Genomic DNA, 26,116 nt, shown 5'->3' on the forward strand with positions numbered 1-26,116 from the left:
GAGCACATGAAATGCGGTTAGTGCAGCTGGTAACTCGTACTTTTATTTATTTTAGATGAAATAACCACAGGGGACCAACGACTATCTCCCGGGATGGCACAGGCCTAGAGGATGTGTCTGTTCTTTCTGATGGGGGAGGACAGTGGACAGAGAATTAACTACGGACACGAAGGGTTTCTGGGAAGATCACGTTGGCCTCACCTTGGAGAGGTCACTGATGGAGAGCCATGTCCCAAGGTTGGGCTCCCCTCCAAAGGGCTGGCTCCCTCTTTTGACCTAAGTCACTCACTTAGGTGGAGAGAAAAACCTTGAGCTACCAACTGTACCAATTTCTAGCTTCCACCACAAAAAGAACCCATGGTAATCCAGAAGTGGGATCTCGATGGGCAAAATCTGGGGGGGATGGATGACTTACGGGAGAACCACGGTATACACGGTATTGGGAGATCAGAGGCCCCAGATTATTGTGTTGCAATACCCCATAGCAGTGGTTCTCAGAGGCCTACCTCGCATCAGGAACACCCGGAGGGTGTGTTGAAACATGGGTTTGGGGGGGGCCCACCCCAATGTTTCCCATTCAGTAGGTCAGGGGTAGGACCTATGAATCTGCATTCGAATTGATGCCACTGCAGATCCAGGGGCCACCCTCTGAGAACCACCGTGCCTTAGGGCTCACCAAAAACCCACAACAAAATGAGCTGTTCATGGAGCAGGCAAACCGACAATCACTTCCTCCAGACCTGGGGTGTTCCAGAACCCCACCTGCGTGGACACAGGACAGGAAAGAGACGTGCATTCCGCAGCCAACCGGGATTCAGAGCGTTGGAGGATGCTCAGCAACTTCGACTCTATGCTGATTTGAATTCACGACACCAAATCGGTAGCACTTAAAAACTCAGTTTGAGGTTACTGGTGAAGGAAGTATCCTCGGTCAAGTGTAGACATCACAGTCTCTATAGCTGGGCTTCGTTTTGCAGTCAGGACCAAAGAAAGGATGTCTACTGTTTGACCAGTTCTGGGCCGAGTAGTTGGCCTCACATGGAATATTCTTGGGTTCCCCGGTGCTCGGCCTCTCGGATAGTTAAACCCGTCTCCCTGTGTCCTATCCTGTGTAGCCCCAGCATGTGGCATCCGTACAGCCTCCAGGACATTACACTGTACCCTCCTCTCTCAAGCATTCCCGTTGCTTTCCAAGGCTCTGCCTTCTGGAAGTTCCTCTGTATGTCTAACCTAAGTCCTTTCTACCATAGCAAAGTCATTTCTTGTTGCCTGGTCCTTGTTATTTATTTATTTTTAAATATTTTATTTATTTATTCATGAAAGACACACGGAGAGAGGCAGAGACACAGGCAGAGGGAGAAGCAGGCTCTACGCAGGGAGCCCGACGTGGGACTCGATCCTGAGGCTCCAGGATCATGCCCTGGGCCAAAGGCAGATGCTCAACCACTGAGCCACTGAGGCATCCCAACCTGGTCCTTGTTAGACGGAGAAGGACCTGCATGACTTTGCTGATCCACTCTCTACCCTCCCCTTGGGTCTGGGCTGTACCTCCTTTCTCCCGGGGGTGGACGCCTACCTGATGATGTAGCCCTTGAGAAGGCCATTCTGGTGGCTCTCCGGAGGCGGCTGCCACTGGATCATGATGGACTGATTGGTCCGGCCGCTGGCGATGACGTTCTGCGGAGGGGCTGTGGGGGGCTCCTCAGGGAGGGAGACCCTGGATATGAAAACACCAAGAGTGGGTGGGCCTTTCCGCTTTTAATCTCGAGGGCAAATACAGGAGTTCGGTCTACGAGGAGGCTGCTCCGTCTGCACAATTGCTGTGTGCCTTTAGGCAAGTCGCTTAACCTCTCTGAGCTTGTCCCTTTATTATTTTTTTTTGTCCCTTTATCTTTTTTTTTTTTTTTTGTCCCTTTATCTTTTAAAGGAATATAATAAAGCTCCACTTGCCTGCTTTCTAAGACTGGTTGAGGCTCAAATGACACCACGTATAGCTGAATCCTTTTAAAACACCATAAAGCACCAGATGTGTGTGGTGCCTGTGCAGCTGGGGGACGTGGGCCTCAGTCTCCTGTATGTCAAAGAAGCTGCTGTTGGGGCTGGTGACGTCATAAGCAATCAGGTATTTCAGAAGCAGGCGTGTTAAATATTCACGTCCCACCTGCAGGCTGCTGGTGCACCGTGACGAGGCTTCCTTTTCCGCCCAGCTGAGCCCCAGGCTGGAGCAGGGCAGGGTCAGGGGGGGCTGGGGGGACACATGGGTGAGCCCGTCACCCGCTTCCAGAAGCGAGCACCACTGCATTTTTCTCTGGCTTTGCTAGGGGATGCAGTGTTCCACCGCGGTGCATTGTTCCCATAACTGACTTGCATCCATTAAAAACGAAAGTTAATTATTTTTGATGGATGTCTTTCCCTTTCAGTTTATTTTTATGTTTTTGCTTCCTGACGGATGGCTTTCCAAAATGTACTGCACATTCCCATGTCTTTGTAAAGCCCGCGAGTGAGGGTGATTTAACCTTTTTCTTTGTGACTCAGGGCTATTAGTGTGAAGATGCATCAGGAAGATGAATCGGGGTTTGAGGAGAAGCCCAAAGATCTGGAGAAAGTGTAGGGTGGCTTTTCCCTACACTTTGAGGCTTTCTGTCGTGGGGATTTTGTTTCCTGCATCCCTCATGGTCTACACACGGCCTGGCACATAGTAGGTGTTCAATAAACAGTGAGCGAAGAAATCCTCTTGCAATTGGCCTCCCTGCTAGGATGTTACCTGCCACTTCTCTTTCCTGTTAGGGAGTCATGGCCCTGGTGGCAGAGGCCAGAAAGACTCCATCCGGCTCACTGCGTCTGTGGCAAAACCAAGATGCATGTAAGCCAGAGGTCTGCATACACACCTTAGAGAATCTAGGAGCCAAGTACATTCTTGGTTCCTTTGTAAAAATATCTGTTGACCATATATGTGAGTATTTATTTCTGGGTTCTCTATCCTGTTCCATTGGTTTAAGTGTCTATTTTTATGCCAGTATCATGCTGTTTTGATTACTATAGCTTTCTAGTATAGTGTGAAATCAGGAAATGTGATGCCTTCAGCTCTGCTCTTTCTCAGGATTGCTTTGGCTCTTCAAGGTCTTTTGTGGCTCCGTACATGTTTTAGGATTTTTTAAAAAAAAATTCTGTGAAAGGCGCCATTGGAATTTTGATGGAGACTGCACTGAATTTACATGTGGCTTCGGGTAATATGGACATTTTAACACTATTAATTCTTCTCAGTGGGGAAAGGAAAGTCTCTTCCATATGTGGTGTTGGGAAAACTGACAGCCACATGCAGAGGAATGAAACTGGACCCCTATCTTGTACCACTCACAAAAATTAACTCAAAATGGACTAAAGACTTAAACGTAGGACCCTAAGCCATAAAACTCCTAGAAGAAAATGTAAGATAAAGCTCTTTGATACAGGTCTGGGCAGTGAGTTCCTGGATACGACACTAAAAACACAAGCAACAAAAGCAAAAAGTACATGGGATCTCAGCAAGCTCCTGCACAACATAAGAAGCAATCCATAAAATGAAAAGCCAACCCATGGAATGGGGGAAAATATCTGCAAACCCCATATCTGGTAAGGGATTAATATTCAAAATATATAAAGAACACATACAGCCCAAGAGCAAAAAAAAAAAAAAAAAAACCCACAAAAAACACAACCCAACTTAAAAATGGGCAGAAGATCTCCATTAGAAGTTTTCCCACTAACACACAAGCCAACAGAAATGTGAAAAAGTGCTCAACATCATTCATCACCAGGGAAATGCAAGTGAAAACCACAATGTGCTGTCACCTCACACCTGTTGGAACAGCCATCATCGAAAGACAAGAGGTAACAGGTGTTGGTGAGGATGAGGAGAGAAGAGAACTCTCGGGCACTTGGGGAGGGGGGATGCAAACTGGTGTCGCCACCATGGAAAACAGTATGGCAGTCCCACCAAAAGTTAAAAATAGAACTACCGTATGATCCAGCCCTCTCAGTTCTGAGTATTTACCCATCCAAAGGAAAAGAAAATAGGATCTCATGCTCATTGCGGCATTAGTCACAGCAGCCAAGGCACAGAAGCACCCTAGGTCACTGCCCATGGATGAGTGGATTGGGAAGATGTGGTATATGCATATAGTGGAATATTATTCAGCCACGAGGAGAAGGAGATCCTGCCATTGGTGACATCATGGATAGACCTTGAGAGCCTGATGCTGAGATAAGTGAGACAGGAAAAGACAAGCACTGTCTGATTTCACTTATACGTGGAATCTTTAAAAAAGCTGAATTTAAGAGAACCGGAGAGGAGATGGGTGGTTGCCAAGGACTAGGGGGTGGAAGAAATGGGGAGATTCTGGTTGAAGGCACAAACTTCCAGTTACAAGATTTGTAAGTTCTGGGGATCTGGAGTATAGCATGGTGATTAGAGCTAATAACACTATATCCTATAAAGTCGCTCAGAAAATAGATCTTAAATGTCCTCGCCGCAAAAAGGAAATGGTAATTTTGTGACGGGATGGAGGGGTTAGCCAACACGGTGGTGGTAATCCTACTGCACTATATAAATATATCAAATCAACACACTGTCTGCCTTCAACTCACACCATGTTATATGTCAGCTATATCTCAACAAATCTGGAAAAAAAAATAAAAAGAAACATAAAAAAGGAAAGGGCAGCATACAACCTAGGCGCCTGGGATTTGTGTCATTGTCATTCTGACCTCTCGCTCCATGGCTTCTTTCTCCCTAGAGGTGACCACTCATCCTACAGGGCTGAGGTGGCAAGAATCACCTCCCACTTAAGCGCGTATTCCCCGGTGATGTTTGAAAAGGGATGACCCGCTGTTTTTTACTTAATTTTCCACATTTTGTAAAAGCTTCTTGAAAGCTTAATAGGACCTGGCATGGTGCAAGTCACTGGATACAGAGACCTGTGTGGGTCCCACGGCCCCCTTACACCTCACGTCCACGTGAGGTGCAGAGGTAGAGCCGAAGGAGGCAGGTCCTTGAACTTGCCAAGCTCCCAGTGAGAGGAACCACTTGCTCTGGTGGGTGCTTATCCCACACCAAGCACTGCTCACAGCACCTCCCCTGGGTCCCCTCCTTCCATCTTTGCAGCGTCCCTGTGAGGCAGGCCAGCTAATGCTACCCCATTCTACAGACATGGGCACGGAAGCCCAGGAGGCCAGGAAGGAGGCAGCGGCCAGGGTCCGCACACAGCCAGGCCCCACGCCGCCAGATGGGACTTGCTACCGGGCCCTCCCTCCGAGGGGGTCACCCACCACCTGCCCTGGAAGAACACGTGCTCCCCTCACCTCTCCGTGTCCTTGCTGAACTGTCCCTTCCCCACATCGTTGACTGCACAAAGGCGGAACTGGTAGGAGCGTGCGGGCACCAAGCCCTTGACCATCACTGAGGTCGCCTCAGGATCCACACTGGCCAGGAGCACGGTCCAGGGGGCATCTATAGGGGTCAGAGGGTAGAGACAGACATGGGAATACTGGAAGGCTCTGGGCGCCTTACGCCCTTCCAGCAGGGGTCCAGCCCCATTCGGGCCAGCAGAGGAGTGCCTCCCAGTCTCAGTCCAGGAAAGGCTGGATGTCATTTTTACAGGTCCCCTTGGCCACATGTCCCAGGGGGTTGGAGGGTCCTGGGGAGGAAGTGAGGGCTCATGGGGGCTGAGATGCACATCATTTCTATGTTTTTTTTTTTTCCCTCTGATGAGCACCAGGCACACTGTATTTAAAACATCATTCAAATGAAGCCTGCTAATTTTGGAGTTCACAGCTTGGGGCCTGGGAGGAGAAAAAGCAAGAGAATCGCCATGGCCTTGGAGGCTCTGGCCCGGGTCCTGCCCCTTGCACACACGATCTCATGCGATTGTCAACCACCCGAGGAGGCTGATGCCCACGCTCCTTTTGCAGGGAAGCCGGGGCTTCCGGGAGGTTTGCTCGGAGGCACAGAACTGGGAAGTTGGGGAGCTGGAGCCTGGCCCTGGGGTTAACCCCCTGACTCTCCGAGGCTGCGGTGGGAGGGCTTACTGTTCTCTGACATCTCCAGGAGATAGCGGAGCAGGGGGCTGTTGCCGTCGAAGGGCTTGGCCCAGGTTAGGTTGATGGCCCGTCTCTCTGTGGTGCTGAGTGTCGCCACGGGGTGCTCGGGGGCGTGGGGCAGCTGCCTGGAGGAGACAGAAGCGCCATCTGTGAGGTCTGGAGTCAGGTGACACACAGGCACCTGGGGCTCACACTGAACTTCATGATACCTCGTGCCCAGCCATAAATTGGCCTTTGGGCCATCGACCTGGAGGCTCTTCTCTCTGGCTCTGTGGTCCCCTGTGTCCAAGGCCAAACCCAGAGCCCCCCCCTGCTCTTGACAGAGGGCCTAACTGAGGTGGGGTGGTGGTGGGGGAGGCCTGGAGGAGGCTTGGGTATGTTCCCAGAAGGGGATGGACCCAGGTCACACGTGGCCCGGTCGTCTGCCAAAATGAGCCTTCCGTTGCCGCCTGCACCTCCCCTGCTGGGGGTCTGGGCAGGCTGCCCTCACCTGACGCGCAGGTGGGCACTGCGAGAGTCATTGCCTCCGGCTGACAGTACGCGGCAGGTGTAGGTGCCGATGTCCCCCGACCACGTCTGTGAGATGTGCAGGGAGCCGTTTTTGTCGAGACGGATGCGGGGGTTGCTCTCCATGCCCAGGGTGGTCCCATCCTTCTCCCAGACGTACCTGCGGGGAAGAAGCAGCAGTCAGGAAAGAGAGGTAGGGAAGTAGGGGGTGCTGCTGGGGTGCAGTCTGGGGCAGGTCTGGCGGGGAGCTCCGAAAGCAGCAGGGCGCTTCCCGAGAGACCAGGGGTGGGGGGGCCCGGGGCTGGTGCTAGGTGGGAGCACGGGGACGGCTGGGGGGGGTGCCCCCAAGCAGCCTGCAGCTGTCTATCCCCGTCGCAGGGTGCTCTGTCCAGCACATTAAGCCATTACACCTCCAGTTCAGGTCGAGGTCAGAGCCGTGTTGCTTTTGGCCAGAAGCCACTGCCAAGCAGCCAGCACAAAAGTGCCGGCAAAAGGTAATCTTCCGAAGAGGTTAAAAGATTACAGCTGGAGAAAGAATTAAAGTTTCCGCACAGACTACATTTTGGAATTAGTTTTATGAGGGGAATCATTAGATCAATGCATCACTGTGAAAAATGGACTTTAGTGTCCAAAAAATCACTTTAGCTTCGGTCAGTCAGTACAAAGGGACTTGAGAAATTACACACATGCCCGTGCCTGACAATAAGAAATATCTCCTCCGCAATGATTCTTGAGGAAATACAACGATTACTGTCATCAGCATAAGGTGCGGTGCCAGCTCTGGGGGGGTTGCCCTCCACCACCCGCCCTCCGGCAAGATTGGTCAGGGTGCCGGGAGCCAGGGCAGGGTGCGGGGCTGGGGACTGAGCGGCTTTGCACGCGACGCGTCACTTGCTCGGCTGCGGACAAGTGTGGCCTGGGCCACGAGGTGCGTGAACTACCTGTGATGGAGAATGTAAGGCTGCCAGGAGAACGAGCCTGTGATGTTTTTAAGCTAAGTCAAAAAAAAAAAAATCAGAAAATTGCAACTACAAATAGGAAAAAAAAAAATACAGGGCAAGACAAGTGAAAAGCTTTCCCATCTCGGGGAACCACGAGTAACATCTGAGCATCTACCTTGCAGACTTTTCTCCCCTGCCCCAAGGGGCATGGTACCAGAGTGCCACTGTGTTCTGGATTCAGATTCCCTGGTCAAATGCTGCCTGGCCCTTAACCAGCTTTACATATTTAACCTCCCTGTGTCTTTGTTTCCTCATTTGTAATGCGAGGAAAAGTAATACCACCCACCTTCTAGGGTTGCTTATAAGGATGGTGTGAGTTGGTATAAAATGCTTCAGGTCGTAAGGGATCCATGGAAGTTAGTCATCATCATGTATTTTGACGCTTAGAGCACATGGAGGTAAACAATAGCTCACTAGCCATCCGTCCATCCTGATTTTAAAGCGGCTTTTCCCATCCAACAAAGCATCATAAACTCTTTGTAACGTGACACTTCCACACCCTGGCCTTTATCTGCCGCATGATGGTTCCCTCGATGTTGGGTGCCCAGTGTAGCTCCTTGTTTTCTGATATTATAGTTAATGCTGCGAGGAACATCCTTGCAGCAACATATTTTCATACATCCTAAATCACTTCCTCAAGGATAAATTTTCAGCGGTGAGATTGCTGAGTTAAATTTTGAGGCTTTTTATATACATTTACAAATTGTCAGAAGTAATCACCTTCAATTCATCTCCATAGCTAGAAAAGAATCATCCTTGCCAGCCTGGATGGCACGAGTAGAATTTTACTTAAAAGCAAATCTAGTCGCAGAGAGTAATTCCTGCTTAGGAAATAGCCTATGGCAAGCAGACGCGTCTTCGCCTCGGGACGCGGTGTTTTAGGACGGATGTATCACCACTTGTGGAGTGTCTGTGCCCAAGAAACTAAGCCCGAATCTAATCAGCCAGTTACTTGAATCTGCTTAGAAATACAAGGGATAGAAGAACTAGTGTCCCACACCAAGAAAAAGTCCCTGGCCAAACCCAGAATGTGGGGTCATCTACGGTAGGCGTCAGCAAACTGTGGCCCCCTGCCTGTTTGTGTAAATAAAGTTTTATTGGAACACAGACACGCCCATGTGTTTGCACACTGCTTGTGAGTGCAAGCACACTTGAAGAGCTGTGACAAAAGATACATAGCCCTCAAAGCCTAAGATATTTACTCTCTGTCCCTTTATAGAGAAAGTTAGCTGGACCTCTGTCCTGCAGAACCTGGTTTCTCCAACCAATTAACTGCATGTGAACAAACAGATGGAAACAAAAAGGAGGGGGAGGGGACCATGTAGAATAAAGGAAACACACCAGCCAAATGCAATGTGTGGACTTTGTTTGGGCCTGGAGTTAAACCAACCAACTTCTAAAACGTCACCTTCCAGATAATCAGGGATGCCGTGACATGGTATCAGCAGACATCAAGGGGCTATTCGTTGTGTCCCACGGGACAGGGACGTGGTTGTTATGTTTCAAGAAAAGTCCTTTTAAGTACGAAATGCACACTGACCTATTTAGGGGTGAAATTACGCACTCGAGATTTGTTTTTAAAATACTTCAGTAAAAAGAAAAAAGCATGTGTGTGTGTTGGGGGGATGGATAGGGGAAACCAGGTGAGCAAAATGCTGACAGTGACTGAGGCCAAGAGATGGGTACGGATCCAAAGATACAAATGTAGTGATCCAAAGGGGCACCTGCACCCCAATGTTCATAGTAGCAATGTCCACAATAGCCAAACTATGGAAAGAGCCCAGATGTCTGTCGACGAAGGATGGATAAAGAAAATATGGTATGTGTATATGTATGTATATATATGTATGAATATATATATACATGTAGTGGAATATTACTCAGCCATCAAAAACGAAATCTTGCCATTTGCAGTGATGTGGATGGAACTACGGGGTATTATGCTAAGTGAAATAAGTCAATCAGAGATGATAATCATATGATTTCACTCATATGTGAAATTTAGGAAACAAAACAGGAGCCTAGGGGAAAGGAGGGAAAAATAAAATAAAATAAAATGAAATCAAAGAGGGAGATAACCCATAAGAGACTCTTAATCACAGGAAACAAACTGAGGGTTGCTGGTGGGGAGGGGGGTGAGGGGAGGGGGTAACTGGGGTAACTGGGTGGTGGGCATTAAGGAGGCACGTGATGTGATGAGTAGTGGATGTTAAACACAACTGATGAATCACGGACCTCTACCTCTGAAACTAGGAATTCACTATAGGTTATTTAATTAAATTTAAATAAAAAAAAATTAAAAAAAGGAAGATGGGTAAGTAAGGCTTGATGATCTGGGTCTCTCTACTCTGGGCTATGTTTGAAAATTTCCACAGTAGAAAGTAAAAAAAAAAAAGAAAAAAAAAAGAAAAAAAGAAAAAAAAAAAAGAACAACTCATGAGTCCATTTAACTCAGGGTAGAAATATTCCAAAATCATCTGTAATTATATAGCTGGCTATTAAACAATTTTGATGAGCAATATTCAGGCCTTCTTTCAGCTTTAAATAATATTCAATAGTCCTCAGGAAATCAAAGAAGTGCAAAAATATTTAGTTACAAGGACATTCATCATGATGTTTCTTTTTTCTTTCTTTCTTTTTTTTTTTTTTTTAAAGTAGGCTCTACACCCAGCATGGAGCCCAACATGGAGCTTGAACCCACGACCCTGAGACAAGACCTAAGCTGAGATCAAGAATTGAACGCTCCACTGACTGAGCCACCCAAGCGCAATTTTTTTTAGCAAAAAAAAAACCACAAAAAACAAAAAAAACAACTGAGATACAATCCAAATATCCAGCATTAGGGAATTGGTAACAGAAATTATGTTACATCCACACAATGGACGAGTGAATAATGAATAATCATATAATGGGGTTTATACAAAAATATTTATTGACAGGGGAAGAGATTCACAATGGGTTCTTAAGGGAAAACACAAAGAAACCATTTTCTAGGTTTTTTTTTTTTTTTTATAAATGACACTCTAATATTATTATCTCTCATTGAGAGAAACAGATAAACCCACTTTTCTTTCTCTCTCTCCCTTCCCATTTCTTATGCACTTATCTGCGTTTTCTATATTTTCCTCCTAAAAAGGATGTCTATTAGCTGAATAATAATAAAAGCCAATGGAAATATTGATTAGGATTAATAGTGGCCACAAGTGGATTGCTCAGAGCGGGTCTAGGTCTGGGCTCAGTACTAAACAGAAGAGTTTCTCCTAAGGCAGTTCTGGAAGCTTTCTGCACTGGCAACCTGCCTCTGCTCAGGCCGTGACCCTTGGGTCCTGCTTGATTTTGAGGAGGGCATGGAATACAGAATTAAGTGGCCACCACGTTAGTCTGACTTGGTTGTTTGTTGGGTCCTTTCTAGCCCGTCTGGGTCAGGGAACACCTCCATTGTGTTCCCTAAAGCTCCAACAGGGTTTTCTTTCTTTTATTATTATTATTATTATTATTATTTTTTTTTTAAATGAATTTATTTTTTATTGGTGTTCAATTTGCCAACATATAGCATAACACCCTGTGCTCATCCCATCAAGTGCCCCCCTCAGTGCCCGTCACCCAGTCATCCCTACCCCCCGTCCACCTCCCTTTCCACCACCCCTAGTTCGTTTCCCAGATTTAAGAGTCTCTCATGTTCTGTCTCCCTTTCTCCAACAGGGTTTTCAAGTCTGAGGAAGGGGTGGGAGATGTGGGGGTGCTTTGGTCCCCGACTGCCAATTTTGAGGCCTGACCAATTCTGTGTTCTCTCCCCATCAAGAAAAGATTGCCCAAATGGGGAGTTCCATTTGAAGGTGAGGACCGCTCCAGTTAACTGAAATAGGGTTTTCCATGTGTGGCTCCCTGAGGGTCCTTGTGAGGTGGACCTATAGTCTATGGCAAGAGGCCCCTGAATGCCTTTGTTCATCAAGAATTGTCTAGAGAAGGGATGCCTGGGTGGCTCAGTGGTTGAGCGTCTGCTCTCGGCTCAGGGCATCATCCCGGAGACCCAGGACTGAGTCCCACATCGGGCTCCCTGCATGGAGCCTGCTTCTCCCTCTGCCTGTGTCTCCGCCTCTCTCTCTGTCATGAATAAATAAATAAAATCTTAAAAAAAAAAAAGAATTGCTTAGAGAATGAATAAAATGTGCAAGTATTTTCCAAATACTAGCCGGGTAATATTTTAATAAATAAAACACTAATTTATTTTAACGTGTTGCTGAATTAATATAAGATTTTTATTGTTATATAGCTTTTCAATTAATGGGTGCTAAAGTTATAGCTACCACTTATGTACGGGTCTGAGACCCACAGCGGGGTTCTATGGTGGTAGGGGGGTATGTGGGTTCTCTTGGAGAACATCTTTACAGTTGAGATATAAATATATAAAACAAAAATGTAATAGTCTCAGGAATAAGCATATTCTGGATCTTGTGTTGACAATATTTTAACTACATCTATGTGATTTCAAGGCTCATGCTTGCATTTATGCTGGCACCATATGATGACCATCCTAAAGGGTCAATGTTTAATGTCCAAGGAGGTGTTTCTCTGACTGGGGACCTGCAGTGGACTCTCTGAGAACAGGTGTGGGTCTAAAAGTCTAGTATTCCTTATGCCAACCTTGGCTTCCATGGGGGGTGGTTGGGACCCTTCCGTGTGGTGGTATAGACTGTCATATGCCTAGTGGCCACCAGATGGTGCCCCAGGACGCAGCTGCCTCCAGCCCTGTAGGGGCCCAGCCTCCCAAGTGGCACCAGCGCCCGGCCCCTTCCAGCCTCGATGCCAGTTGCTTTGGCAGTTGACACTGGCCATAAAACACAGAAGCAACATGGAGGGAATATCTGTCTCTAAGGAAGCAGTTACATTTTGTACTCAGCATCCCAAAGCTCAAAAGAGAGCCCTGAAGGGACAGTTTTCTCCGGAAGCCTTTCCTGGGGTCCTCAGCCCAAGCCTGGGAGGAGATCTGGCCCTTACACCCTTCTCGGGTGCTGCTGTCCTGGGCTGCCCTGATACAGTCCAATTGTGCTCACACTGGCTCAGCCCCACACTGGCTCTACAGGTGGTCCCCCCAAGGCCCGTGGCTTGGCCCCACAGTGACACTTACCTCCTTGGTGTCAACACCTGCCCAGCTATCCCTAGAGCTGCCCTCCCCTTTTGCCTCTTTGGGGCCACAGCAGAGGGAGTACCTGATGGTCACTCGGGGGTCGTGGGTCACTCCGCACACCATGGAGGCCTGGGTACCCTTGATGACACTCTGGTCCTGGGGAGGCTTGGTGATGCGGGTCCGGGCTGCAAGGCAGCAGGGAGACAGGGTGAGAGAAGGGGAGTAGATCCAGACGAACAGGTGAGATGCAGGTGCATGGGAAAGGCATCTTCAGGTGAAGCGGGCCTGTGCTGCTGAATTCTAGGGGCAGGTGGAGGCAGACCCTGCAGGTGGCCAGGCCTACCATGGTGGGCATCCCAGAATGCTAATAAGAACAGTGTGCCTCCGGGGTACCTGAATTCCTGGAAGCCACGTTCATTGCGGGGGCTCATTTAATCCTGCCCCCGGAAACCCACGTGGGAGATGAAGAAATGGAAATGTGAGGATGATCAGCACATTAGTGGTCCAGCCAGGTTGTAAAAATAGGATCATCTGATTCCCGGTCTGCTGCATCGCATGCCCGGTCATTGGGGCTCAGCCTCCACGGGGGGCCCACAGGCATGTCTGCCTTGGGTGTGGATCCCAAGTGGTGCCATCTGACGATGCAAGGGGGCTTGAGAAGTTTCCTTAAAGCAGGGCTCAGCAGCACCCTACAGTCCAGGGTCAAGTCTGGCTGGCAGCCTGCTTGGGTAAATACACTTGCAATGGAACAGAGCCGGGCCCTGTGGGCTGAAGTATTATCTAGGGCTGCTTTCTTGATGAAAGGGGAGTTAGGACAGAGGCTGTCTAGCCCACAAAGCCTAAAATAGTTCCTACCTGGCCCTTCACAGAACAAGTTTGTTGACTTCTGCCCTGGAGTATATGAAGACGGCTGCCCAGCACCTCTCTGTTCTCTCAACTTGGCCAAGCACGGCCAGAGGCCTCACTAGGCGGCACCATCTGCAGAGGCCTGGCCTTCCCGGGCACCCCCCCCCCCCCCCCCCGACTCCGGGTTAATTTGTCCCCCGTCCTTCTTACAAAAAGCACCCCGGTGAGACAGCCCTGTGGACGAGGAGGTGCTGGCTCAGCACACACTCAATGCACCGACCTGGGAAGTGTTCCCACTCTGCACACTCACCCCACACGACCAGGTCAGCCGAGGCTTCGTCGACCCCCCGAGAGTTGGTGGCCAAGCAGGTGTAGGTCCCAGCGTCGGAGATGTGCGTGGGGCTGATGAGCAGGCTGCCGGACTCCAGCAGCGTGAAGCGAGGCAGCTGCACAGAGCCGCTGGCCAAGATGCGCTCCCCTGGGGGCGACACGAGGTGGGCTCGGGGTGGGCTGGGGCTGCAGCACGCAGCCCTTGGCCCTCTGAGACCTCACGTCTCCTGCTCCCTGGAAGCTCTGGGCAGGTGCTGTTCAGGCGGGTTCCCCCAGCTTTAGAAATGCTGGGAGGGCCTGGGTGGTGGCGGGGGCGGGGGGCGGGCAGGGCCGGGGTCGCCCTGATAGACACGGTGACAGGCACAAGGGCACTCGGTCACAGAGCCCGGGTCTCCTGGCGTCTCTCCACCCACCGCGCTGTCTGCCCTTCACCAAAGAAGGCCAGGGACTGTCTCCTGATGCAGCCAGGCACAGCTCTTGGAGACAGCTGGCACCCGGGCCGGGGGGAGGGGGCAGACGGCTCTGACAAGGTGGTGACGGGCATCCTGCGGCAAGATGCTTCTGAGAGTCACCTTCAGGAGAGCAGGAGAAAGTGAGGGGTGGGGGCAGCAAGGAGTGGGGGCAGAGCGGGGCCTGGGAGGGGGTCCTGGGGCCTGGCGGTGACAGGCCCTGTGCAGGAGCCCGAGAGGGCAGTTTTGGGCGATTACATCTATTTTATTTTACTTTTAAGATTTTGTTTATTTATTTGGGGGGGGGAGAGCACAGAGAGAGAGAGAGACAGAAGCAGACTCCCAGCTGAGCAGGGATCCCAATGATGCGGGACTGGATCCCAGGACCCCAGGATCATGCCCTGAGCTGAAGGCAGGTGCCCAATTGCCTGAGCCCCCGGCGCCCCAATTATATCTATCTTAAAGAAAATCCCACCTGTCTGTACAGAGGGGCAACCTCACGGGCAAGTCTGTGGGTGTGTCTCTCTACACACGTGAGCAGGAATATTGAACCAGTGAGCGTGGCGGGTGAGGGTGTCTGCATCCACACACGTGCCCGTCTGTGCTTACACTCATTTCCCAAATACTCATGGAGCAACTACCATGTGTCAGACCCCATCCTGGGCCCTACAGAGACGGCAGCGGGCAAAGCTGAACACCCCCTGACTTGGGGTGTCAGGCAATAGGCAGAATGAGTAGGCAGGTTATCCGTTAGGAGGTGGAGAAATAAAGCCACGGGGGAGGCGGGGCGTGAGGAGGCCTATGGGGCGTGGGCAAGTGAGTCCTGCCGAGAAGCTTCCGTGTAGCAGATGTGGGGGTGAGAGGGAGCGACCACGCGTGTGTACATGGGGAGAGTTGGGAAGGCGAGTTTCCGAAATGGGGGTGGAAGGGGCACACGGCGGGGGCGGCGGGTACTGCTTGAGCTCTGCTGGTGCAGGGTTCCGGAGCCTTCCATGCTGCCCGGGAGGGAGGGCCCACCGCGTGCACTCACGACCACCACCACAATATGACCATCACACAGCCGCCATTCGCTGGGCATCATGCTCTTCCCGTGCATGCGCCTGTTTCGCCCTCATGCCAGCCCGAGGTGCGTGTAACTACTGTCCTCAGTTTACATATGGGGACCCTGAGGCTTGGAGTGAGTAAATAATTCACCCGAGGTCCCAGGTCTCCGAAGATGCCTTGAGCCCAGCAGGGCGGCACGTGGGACATACTGTGAGGTGAGAGATGTCCTCCTGGGGTGTGCAGTGCACGACCTTCACCACCGTACGTAGGGAACCCAACCCAGCTGGCTCCAGAATGGAGATCTGAGGACTCGATGGTCACATGGCCACACCCTCTAAGACCTCCAAGAGATCAGTCCCATCTACCTTTCTGCCAAGTGATGGCCGGCCGGGGCGCCCCCGAAGTCTCGCAAGCCAGTACCACCGACATGCCGTCGATCACTGTGCTGTCCAAGGGGCCTCTGGTGATGTTGGGGGCGATGCCTACAAACGGAGACAGTGGAGCCTCTTAGCTACACCCTGGCGGAGCTCCCACAGCCAGAGGGCCAAGTCCTCGTCCTGCCCCTGCCACTCTGGCTGCTGTGAGTCCCGCCGCAGAGAAGGATGCAGGTGTCCTGAGGGGACCCCGGCACTGGAGAGAAGCCCAGAAGGCCCTCGGGGGCTCCCTGTACCACCTGCTCTGTGGAAGGACCCAGGCTTGATTCTTAGACCTCCATTTTTGGGGAAACTGAGGATCTCTGAGGGCAGCTCCTACCCTCCAAGACGAGATAAATGGGGTCCATCCTTCACTGAACATGACATCGAGGCTCTGATTTCTTAAAAGAAAAGGTGGTTAAAGGCAACAGAGGAACATGAGCTGCTTTGCATGAGCCTTGGGCCTGGAGAGTCCACAGCCTGGCTGAGCTGAGTGCAGCCTTCTAGCTTCCGGCCTGCCTTCCCGAGCCCTGCTCTCAGGGAACCGTCTGGTCAGAGCTTGTGGGAGCAGAGCTCAGGAAGGGACCGGCTTGGGCACCGGCTTGACCTGCACTCATCCCAGCAAGACGGCAGCCTTTCTGCCCCGACTGCCCCTCTGGGCAAACCCAGCTCACCCTCTGCTCCGTGGCTGCCCTGTCTGGGGACTTCTGCGGGTCTGGGTGATGAGCCCGGAGCGGCTCAAGGAGGCCCATGACCGTCTGTCCTTTTGCTGCCGAGACGAGGGAGCCCAGTGGCACTTTGCACGCGCACAGAGCTCTGCCCTCTATGATGTGACCACTCATGTAGCATTTTGCGCTAATGCAACTCCATTAAGAGGGCAGGAGAGCTGTCAAAACCCCCAGAAGAGACTCCAAGAGGGCAAAAGGTTTGAAGTGGGGACTGAGATTAAAGCTCTGGCTCCCTCTGGAGAAGGCAGCAAGCCTGCTCTGCTGGGACGGGGCGGCTTCAGCCTTGCCCGGGATGCCAGGGGCAGCTGTGATGCCAGGGCGGGGCCTGTGGGTTCACAGCTGCTTCTCCCAGAGCCAGCGAACCCGTCCTGGGCTCGGGGCTCCGGAGCACCAGACCCGGGCTGGGAAGGCAGTGGGCGTAACTGGCTGGAGCCACCCTGGCAGCAGAGGGGACAGACGGTCTTCTGGAATCTCATCCCTGCAAAATGCCCCTGCATCTTTTCTCAGGAGGCTGCTGGCTTGGAGGAAGGCTGCGTCCCGGGCGGGACGGGCTCAGGGCCAGGGCGGAGAAGACGCAACTTACTGGTGACGGCCAGGTAGGTGGAGGTCTGCACCTCGCCGGCCGCATTGCGGGCGAAGCACTGGAACATGCCCGTGTCGTCAGGCACCAGCCCGCTGATCTGCAGGCCCCCGTCGCCACGCTGCCGGAAGCGGTTCAGCCTCTCCACCTCCACCACGGCCGCGTCCTTGTACCAGGTGATGGAGGGCGGTGGCACACCTGGGGGGGGGGACACGGGCCCACAGTCAGCTCACCTCGGGGCTCCCTCCCTCCCGCCTCTGAGGGGTGCTCAGGCGGAGGCTGGGCCTGGGAGTCTGAAGGGTGTGTGCGGGGGTTCCCCGTGTGTCTTGGTTTCTAGAACCTTCTCAGAGGTGCCACTGGTGGTCTCGGAAGAGGTGAAAGAAGTTCTCAGAGTGGCATTTCTCAAGTTCTTACAATAGCAGGGGTTCCAAGTTTAGCTTGGAAATGCTAGATTGGACAAATGAAATTTTTTTAGAACAGCCCCTGAATTTAGGAGAGCCTGTGGTGTGTTTTGGGAACCTCCAACTGGGGGCTGGTTTCCCAAACTCACATGACCACAGAGTCCCGTGTCAAGGGGCATGCAGAGGGGGCTAGCGGTCCTTGGATGGCCTCTGGAAGCCCCTTCCTACCCCGTGTGGAGAGAGAGGTGAATGGGGGGGCCCCTATCTCTCAGCCTTGCCCAAGCCCTGCACCCCTGGCCTTGCATGGTCTTCCCACAGGTACCCCCAACCTACCCCCCTGTCCCCGGGTCTCTGCTCAAATGTGACTTCCCCAGAGGAGCTCCCACACTCCATTCAAAAGAGCACCCCATCGCTCCTAGCCCCCCAAGCCCGCCGGCTTCTTTCTCTTTCCCAGCACTTCTCCTCCCTGACATCCTAGGACGCTGAATTTCACCCGTTCCACGGGGCACGCTCTTTCACGTGGTAACATCTCTGCGATCAGGACGTGTCTTACCACCCAAAGCGTGTCATAATTTCACCGACAGTCTTTTTTCTTTCTTGGTGGCACATAAAACAATGGGGCCTCTCACAACCCCTGGCATTTTCCATGAAATGAAATGAGGCATTTTTATTTGTTTATTGGTGGGTCTGCCTTCCTCTTAAAAAAATACGTTTTGGAACAGCAAGGATTTGGCCGTTTGGTTCAGCCCGCGTCTCCCTAGCCCGAGGGCACATTGGTAAACCCTCCAAAAACGTCCATTGGGTGAACGACTGGATCTTTGCCTCCCCCTTGTGTGTTCTCCGAAGGGGGGTCCTGACTCGCCCCTTCCACTGTGACTCTCCCCCTGTCCCAGCTACGTCCTGGCTCTTTGCTCACAATCAGACCTCGGGCCATAGCGCACGTTCTCTTCCTCCCATCTGATCAACCCCAGGCTTCACTCTGGTTTCGGGCTAGAGCTCTGCTGGGCCAGAAAGAGGGAGGTTGGGGGTGGGGAAAGAAGAAATTCCCCAGGATCTCTGACAAGGGGGGTTAAGTAGAGAGAGCAGGGGAGAAAATGGAGCAAAATGTCCCAGAAACCAGGTGGAGCTCATGAGACCCATCTCCGGCGAGAGGCACCCAAGTTCCAGCAGCTCTGACATTACGGTAATTTGGCATCGTCTACGACTCTCCAATTATGGGCCATTTCAGTCTGTCACCTATCCTGAAATTACGGTAATTTGGATTCATTTGTCACCCCCAAGTTATGGTGACGTGGGTCGATTTCAAGTCCTGAGATTATGGTAATTTGGCCTGTTTGTTTCCTGGGGTGTCTTCCCACAGCCAGACAGGATCCCTGCTCGGTGATGCTGCCCGGAGGAGGGAGTGGAATTTAGAAGAGTTTGTGACAGGGACAGGCAGGGGCTGAAGGTCTGGGGAGGGCGGTGGCGGGGTCCTTGTTCCCCTCTGACCACGCTGCTGGTTACCTTTGGCCCGACAGGGAATGTCCACCACTTTCTCCATCTCCGCCGTGATGTGTCTCTCAGGCTCCTTGACAAACTGAGGCGGTTCTGCAGGAGGAAGGACCAGGGGAGGGGCTCAGAGCCATGCTCCTTTTGAGACAGCCACTGCTCGGGTCACCCTTCAGAAGGCTCTGGCCATACTGCCCTCAGCCCTGGAGGGGCGGGGGGGGAGACCCCGGCAGCCCTGCCCCATCTCACCCAGCACAGACAAGTAGGCTCCACGGACGACCGAGGGGACGCTGCTGCTGCGCAGGACAGCCTCGCACTCGTAGTAGCCAGCGTCGCTGCCCGTGGGGCTGGGGATGGTCAGCCGGCGGTTGTAGTCGCTGATGCCGGCCGACAGCGGCACCCCGTCTTTCTTCCAAATGATGTACAGCTTGATCAGGGGCCTGGAGGGCGTGAGGGAGGCAGGGTCTCAGCCCCAGGGACCCCGAGAGGCCCGAGGGCCAGGGCTGGGGGGGGGGTGGGTGGGAGTGCGGGCCCAGGGCCCCAGCCCCCACCACTTCTCAGTTTCCTTGTCTACGAAACGGGACATGTGTGCCTCCAGGGGGGTTGTGGGGATGGTGGATGCTCTAGCTCAGGGGAGCACCTGGAGCACAGCCCGGCACTGACTGGGTGCATGGTCGGAACCGGAGGCCCCAGAGCTGGGTGTCTCACTCTTCTGTGCCCTGGGGCGGCCCCACATCCAAACTGGAGCCAGCGGGCAGGACAGGGACAGAGACCGGGCGACAGGACGAGGAGGAGCAGGAGAGAAACACCCAGGGTTTGGAGAGGGCAAGGCAGGCAGAAGGACATACCTGCTCTCGACTTCGCCAGAGGGTGAGTTGGGCACCCCATCCCCAACCCTGGCGCTCAAGATCCCCACCCAGATCGGCCTTGGCCTGCTCTCCCGGTTAGCACCTGGCGGATCCCGGGGGTGGGTGGGGGGGTCTGTGCTAGCTTACAGGGTGTGCAGAGGGTCCCATGGAAAGGGTCCCGTGGTCAAGGAAGTGTGGGCAACACTGGCTCCTGTGATGTGAGGCAGGTTCTCGGCTGCGGGTCGTCTCTGCGTCCTTAGCCTGCCTCACACTTCGGTCTTTCACAGCTGAGACAGGACACCTTTCCAGGAACCTTCAACAGCCTCAGAGCCCTTGGTCTGACCCCCACACCCATCACATCCTAGCACCTTTCTTGTGTACTCCAAGGTGGGTTCCGTACTCGCCCTACCTGCCTTACTGGGGAAGTGGGTGCTCCAATCATTCCCATTTTACAGCTGAGGAGACTGAGGCCCAGAGCATGGCAACGGGCCTGGATCTCGAGGGTGGCCTGTTCTATTGCCACCCTGCTGTTGGCCAGCTGGGTCACCTGCTTGCCCTCTCTGGGCTTCGGGGTAGTCGTCGGAGGAACAGAAATTGCATGGGAAGCGCAGCTCAGCACCCACACGTGATGTGGCCTGCAGTGCCGTGAGTGTTTTATTTACCTGTGTATTTAATTGTTTGTTTCCTGCATGAGAGAAGGGAGGGTGGCACATGGCCAGGAAGGGGTTGCAATTGTGCCCGACCCCAGGTCTGCCCTCCTGCCAAGTCCCCCACGTGAATCATCTCCCTGCCTGGCGTCCCTGTCACAGGTGCCTGCGTGCAAGAGTGACACCGGCCCCTTCCAGGTCACTCTCAGGGCTACAAGTGAGGCATCACTATCCTGGGCTGAGATCTGCTGCCTTGTAACTTCCACCGGGACCTGGTCTCTCCTCTCGGGCCTCAAGAATGAGCCAGCCTGGATCGTATCCAACAACCCTCTGGCATTAGCCAGTAGGTACACTCGTCACCCCTCCTCCAGGGTAAATGCTCCACCTCCTTTCCTGGGTCCTCCTGTGACACCTCCAGACCTTCCTGAACTCAGGCTGGTCCTCTTGGAGCCCACAGGTCAGGAGCACCGGCTGGAGTTAAGGGTGAAGGGGAACGGGGTGGCGGGGGAAGCACTACCCACCTGGCATTGGCCACACACTCCATGGTCACCTCCGAGGTCCCGGCCACCACGCTGGTGTTCTTGGGAGGAATGATGATGGTTGGGGCGATGGGGTCGGCAGGCCCCCCAACATCTGGGGAGAGGTCAGGGGTTAGCTGGAGACAGAGGTTGGGAATCCTGTCCCAATCCTCTGTCCGGCCCCTATTAGAGGCTGATGCCACAGGAGACTTTTGCCCTCATGGAGTGGGGCAGGTGACCTTGGGGCAGCCACCCAAGCAGTGCTAGAGCCGAACCTGCAGGTGTGACCCTCGGGTCCCTCTCACCTCTCCTCCTCTGTTCATGCATATCCCTGGTGTCCAGGAAGTGCCCACTGGAGACCTCCAGAGCCCTCCCCGCTTCCTGTCATACAACATCTCCTCCCCCTCAGCCCCTTGTCCTGTCTTTGCCTTCAAAATCCTTCCCTCCTTGCCACCTCTTCCACCTGAATGCAGACCCCCTGTACTGGGTCAAATAGTAATCCCCCCAATTCACATCCATGGTAGATGTGGATGTGACCTTATTTGGAAATAGAGTCTCTGCAGGTGTGATCAAGTTAAAATGAAGTCCTTCTGTATGGGGGGGGGGGGGTGACATCCCATACAATGTGTCCTTACAAGAGTGAAATGTGGCACAGACACAGACACATGAACTTATGGCAGGGGGAGGGAGGCCAGTTGAGCATGGAGGCAGAGACTGGAGTCCTCTATCTCCAAGGCAAGGAATGCAAAGGATTGCCGGCCACCACCAGAAGCTGAGAGGCAAGGAGGATCCTCCCCTAGACCTTTCCAAGCGTGCACAAGCCTGCCGACACCTTGATTTCAGACATCTGGCCTGTAAAACTGTCAGAGTACATTTCCATTGTCACGAGCCGCCCAAGGTGTAGACCTTTGTGACAGCAGCCCAAGGAAGCTAATACATTCCCCGGGTCAGGAACCTCACAGATCCTTGCTTTGGGCTGCATTATGTCCCCTCCAAATCCATCTGTTGAAGCCCTAACCCCCATGTGGCTGTATCTGGAGATGGGGGTCTTTCCTCGGCCATCAGCTTAAATGAGGTCATAAGGGTGGGGCCTTAACCCAACAGGGCTGGTGCCCTGATCGGAAGAGAAAGAGACACCAGAGCTCTGTCTCTGCCACTCGAGGACGCAGCGAGGAGGCGGCTGTGTGCAAGTCAGGAGGAGAGGCCTCAGCACAACTCAGTGGTGCTGATCCCTTGACCTTGGACTTCCCCAGCTGAGAGGTCGTTGCGTGTTCCCCATCCCCGGGGGGGCGGGGAACCTGTTACCGCAGCCCGAGCTAAGACAGCCTGGCTCACGCCTCCTTCTCCAGCACAGGACAGGTGTGGGGCACACAGTAGGGGCTCACGTAGGTTTGCGAGGTGAACGGACCCAGAGCTTTCCCCGGCACAGCTTCAGGATTGGCGATCCTGAGAGAACGTTATCACGAGCGGGCTTTATAGACACAAGACCCCGAACTCTTCTTAGAGAGGCAGTAGCTTTGCCTCTTGTATTTTTTGAGTTTCCTCAAGAAGTGGCCAGACTCTCATCTTTGTGGGTCGGCGCAGGCCCAATATTGGCAGAAACTCCAATATTCTCTGTGCACCTGCCCCATGGCTCCTGAAAGTACAACCACAGAGGGCTTTTCTCTTGCAAAAAATCCATCCAGTTGGCTCCTTCCCAGGAGGCTCTGGAGGTGGCAGATATAATGACCTGCACAGCCCTGGTTGGGGTGGGGTGGGGGGTGGTGGACAGGACAGGGACATTCTTAATGGGGACAGCATGTTGCGGTCCTGCTGCTGCTCTGGGCCGCGCTGGTCAGCCCTGGGCAGGTTTTCCCGCCTGGACTCCAGGCTTTGCTAGAAAAGGGAATAAAATGTAAAAAATAAAGTAAAATGAAGGGGGAAGAAAGGAAGCATATAAAGTAAAATAATTGCAACAATATAAAAGCCTCATGTAGGTGCCATAAAGAGCGATCGGATTGAAAGCTGCTGATATAGCTGAATCCATAAAAGTGTGCTCTAAGTTGTTTATTACACGCCCGGGCGTGCAGGTACCACGGCCCAGATTAATGGGGCAAGAGGAGGAGAAGAGACAGTTAGAGCCCGAGCGGCGCCCCCCACTGAGGAGCCAGGTAAACCGAGCCCTTGGAGTTTAAAGATAGGAGGGCCGCCCCAGGGTCTCAGGGCAACCTGTGGACAAACAGGGCTGAGCAGGGACTGACACCCACCCGGGGACCCTAGAGGTCCTGGCAGCGGCCCTGGGGCCTGAGGGGAGGGACCAGCTGCAGCTGGGGATCCCTGTCCCAGTGAAGGAAGGCCTGGGGTGGGGGGACCTGCTTCTACCCCTTGCTCTATGCCAGCCATCCTGGGGGTTTAGCGCTGATGGGGGGGATGCTGGGAAGAAGGGTCTCAGCAGAGGTGGCTGGTCTCGGGGCACACAGTAGGTCCTAATTAAATGACAGTCTGTCCCCTTGGGGTTTACCTGCCTGTGCTTGGGGACGACTTCCTGGTCTTCCACCCTCAACCCGCCCAAACCACGTGATGGACCCGGACGCAACCAGGAGGGGAAGGTCACAATGGGCCACCAGGGGCAGGTCGATATTGTCATCCCCAATTTACACATGAGAAAGCTGAGAAAGCCAGAGACGTGAAGTAGCTTAGTTTCCAGTGACAGTCGCTAATGAGGGACCAAACCAGGAATGGGACCAGATCTCCGGGGATGCAAACCCATGCCATTAACCACACCCCAAATCATCTCCCTGGCTCAGCCCTTGCTCAGGCACAGAAGGAAACAGATTTCCCTTCTGGCTGCCACCTGCACCCCCGCTCCCCTCCCCGCAGCCCTCATGCACCCATTCTCCTCCCCGTCACCCGTGACCTCCTGGGTGCACATCCCCTATCTCCACTCTGGTTCTCTGACTGCTCAGCATATTTAGCTCTGTGGATCCCCTTCTCCGGCCTCCAGGACCTCTGACCCACACTGTGCCTCACCCAGTCCTCCCCTAAAGGGAACCAGACAGTGTCCCTTCTCCCTCCCTCCTACCCCCACCCCCAGTTCCCTGGTCTCCCCCTGACCTCACCAGTCTCCTATTCTGGAAATGAAAGCTCTTGGTGTGATGTGAAGGCAGAGGACGACAGCTCAAGGTGGACTGGGGAGGTCGAGATGGCCCCGGGTGCTGCGGACTTGGCCCCAAGCAGGACACACCTTACTGACAGGTGCTCTACACTGGAGCGGGGGACAGGACGGACCCTGTGCTATCAGCTCCTTGCTCACCAGGCCTTCAGGTGACCAGCTGGGGTGAGGAGGACCGCTGGCCATGCTCAGGGATGCATTGCAGGACATCTGCCTCATTGGACTCATGCTCTGGACCGTGGGGTGAATGGGGCCCAAAGGTCAAGCCAGGAAAATCACACGCGAATCAGGGCAAGGAGAGGTGTGTCTTCCACGGGAGTTCCTGCCTCCGAGGACCGGACCAGGGCTTAGGAGGCACAGGGGCTCTCCAGCAGGGGCAGGGTCGGGTCCTGCTGCCCCAGGATGATTCTGAGAACAGGCACCAGGACGGACACCTGCTGCGATGCATTCTCCCCGGGTCACCTCTTCCAATCCTCCCAACTACACTTGGCCGGAGGCACCAGGAAACAGAGGTTTAAGGACCATGTGACTTGCAACCCGCCAGGACCACAGGTCAAGGGTGTGTGTGTGTGTGTGTGTGTGTGTGTGTGTGTTGTGGGGGGCAGGAGGTAGCTGCTCCCCTCTCCTGGGCAGGCAGGCATCCAACACGGGGTGGGGGGGGGTGCGAGCCACAGGTGGCTCCGAGCTCTTGAAATGTGACTGGCGCCCCTTTGATTTAATGGGATTTAATTTTATCTAATTTACATTTAATTAAAAACGGATCCCCAAATCAGTTATTAGACCACTTTTAAGTATGTGTAGAACAACGTGGGTATCCAACATCACCTTTCCAGCTGTAAATTTGATGAGGTCTAAATGCAGATCACGTATTTCAGATGAAAATTGAGCAACGGGAAGATGTGCTCCAAGTACAAAACACACAGAGATTTCGAAGACTCGGTACAAAAAAAGAAGCCCAGCGTTAACGTACCTTATTAGTATTTTCTGTCGATTGTGATGTTAAAATGGTAATGTTTTGGGTATGTTGGGGCAAATAAAATATATTAATAAAATTAATTTCCCGTTGCTTTTTCCCTTTTTTAAAAAATGAAGCCATTGGCAAGTCCTAAATTCCTCCCTCGGCTCCCATTACATTTCTACGGGACAGTGCGGCTCTGATGCCTGAGTGGGGGGCCACGGTCCCGGTTTGACAGTCTGTGTGGGGTCACCAGGGTCACCCCTGGGTAGGGGTCAGCGCCCAACTCGACGTGGGCACCGGTTTTGCTCGTGATGTTTCCATTTCTGAAGAGCAGAAATGCCCCGGGGCAGAGGAGGGATGAAGGGGTGAGGAGGGGGGAACAGAGGGGGGGCGCAGGGGGATGGAGCTGGGGGTGGGTGAAGTGGCAATTGCTCCTAGGAAATTGGCTGGCAGGCAGGCAGGCTGGGGGATTTGTGTCAGTGACATGAACAGGGTTTTGAAGTGCAATCACTCGTGGGAGGAGAAATTAGCTGAAAATCAGCAGATTCTGCTCTTAATCCAGTACAAATCGCCTCGTGAGAGCAGAAGGTGAGGGGCGATGGGGTGGGAGAAGCAGAAAGCCGGGGGAGGCTTGGGCGGCCACGGGGGTCTGGAATGGACCTGCCCTCCTCCCTCGGGCCAGATGGAGGGTTGGGGTGGGGAGCTGAGACGGAGCAGACAGGGATGACACCCACAGTCAGCCCATGGAGTCGCTGGCTTAAGTCCCACGAGGAGGAGGTTGGGTGCTGGCGAGGAGCGCAGAGTGGGAGGCTCCAATCTCTGGTCTCAGGGTAAACTGAGTCACCCAGGAAGATGCCTGGCCTTGACTCAGTCCCTGAACATTGCCTCTTCCCCAGTGACTAAATTCTATCAGACCCCGGGTATTCTGATCACTGGAGAACATATGGGGGAGAAATGTCTCTCTCTGATGATTACGCTCCTTTCGCTACAGAAACAGCAGC

The 26,116-nt window shown here is 53.2% G+C and overlaps 1 protein-coding gene across 2 annotated transcripts in view; it reads right to left on the reverse strand.

The window, feature by feature from the left end:
- Positions 1 to 26,116, reverse strand: part of SDK2 (sidekick cell adhesion molecule 2) — a 259,234-nt gene that overhangs the window by 64,598 nt on the left and 168,520 nt on the right. For both annotated transcript variants that reach the window (XM_041725835.1, XM_041725834.1), the window contains exons 6-16: positions 21,010 to 21,121; positions 19,243 to 19,433; positions 19,009 to 19,092; positions 17,108 to 17,302; positions 15,749 to 15,865; positions 13,871 to 14,038; positions 12,797 to 12,899; positions 6,569 to 6,745; positions 6,067 to 6,203; positions 5,341 to 5,488; positions 1,577 to 1,717 (exon numbers count right to left, since the gene is read on the reverse strand). In XM_041725835.1, coding sequence (XP_041581769.1) covers positions 1,577 to 1,717; positions 5,341 to 5,488; positions 6,067 to 6,203; positions 6,569 to 6,745; positions 12,797 to 12,899; positions 13,871 to 14,038; positions 15,749 to 15,865; positions 17,108 to 17,302; positions 19,009 to 19,092; positions 19,243 to 19,433; positions 21,010 to 21,121 — 1,573 coding nt within the window. The remainder of the gene's footprint in view (positions 1 to 1,576; positions 1,718 to 5,340; positions 5,489 to 6,066; positions 6,204 to 6,568; positions 6,746 to 12,796; positions 12,900 to 13,870; positions 14,039 to 15,748; positions 15,866 to 17,107; positions 17,303 to 19,008; positions 19,093 to 19,242; positions 19,434 to 21,009; positions 21,122 to 26,116) is intronic.

The sequence above is a fragment of the Vulpes lagopus genome, chromosome 12, assembly GCF_018345385.1.
Source record: "Vulpes lagopus strain Blue_001 chromosome 12, ASM1834538v1, whole genome shotgun sequence".
NCBI classification, from domain to species: domain Eukaryota; kingdom Metazoa; phylum Chordata; class Mammalia; order Carnivora; family Canidae; genus Vulpes; species Vulpes lagopus.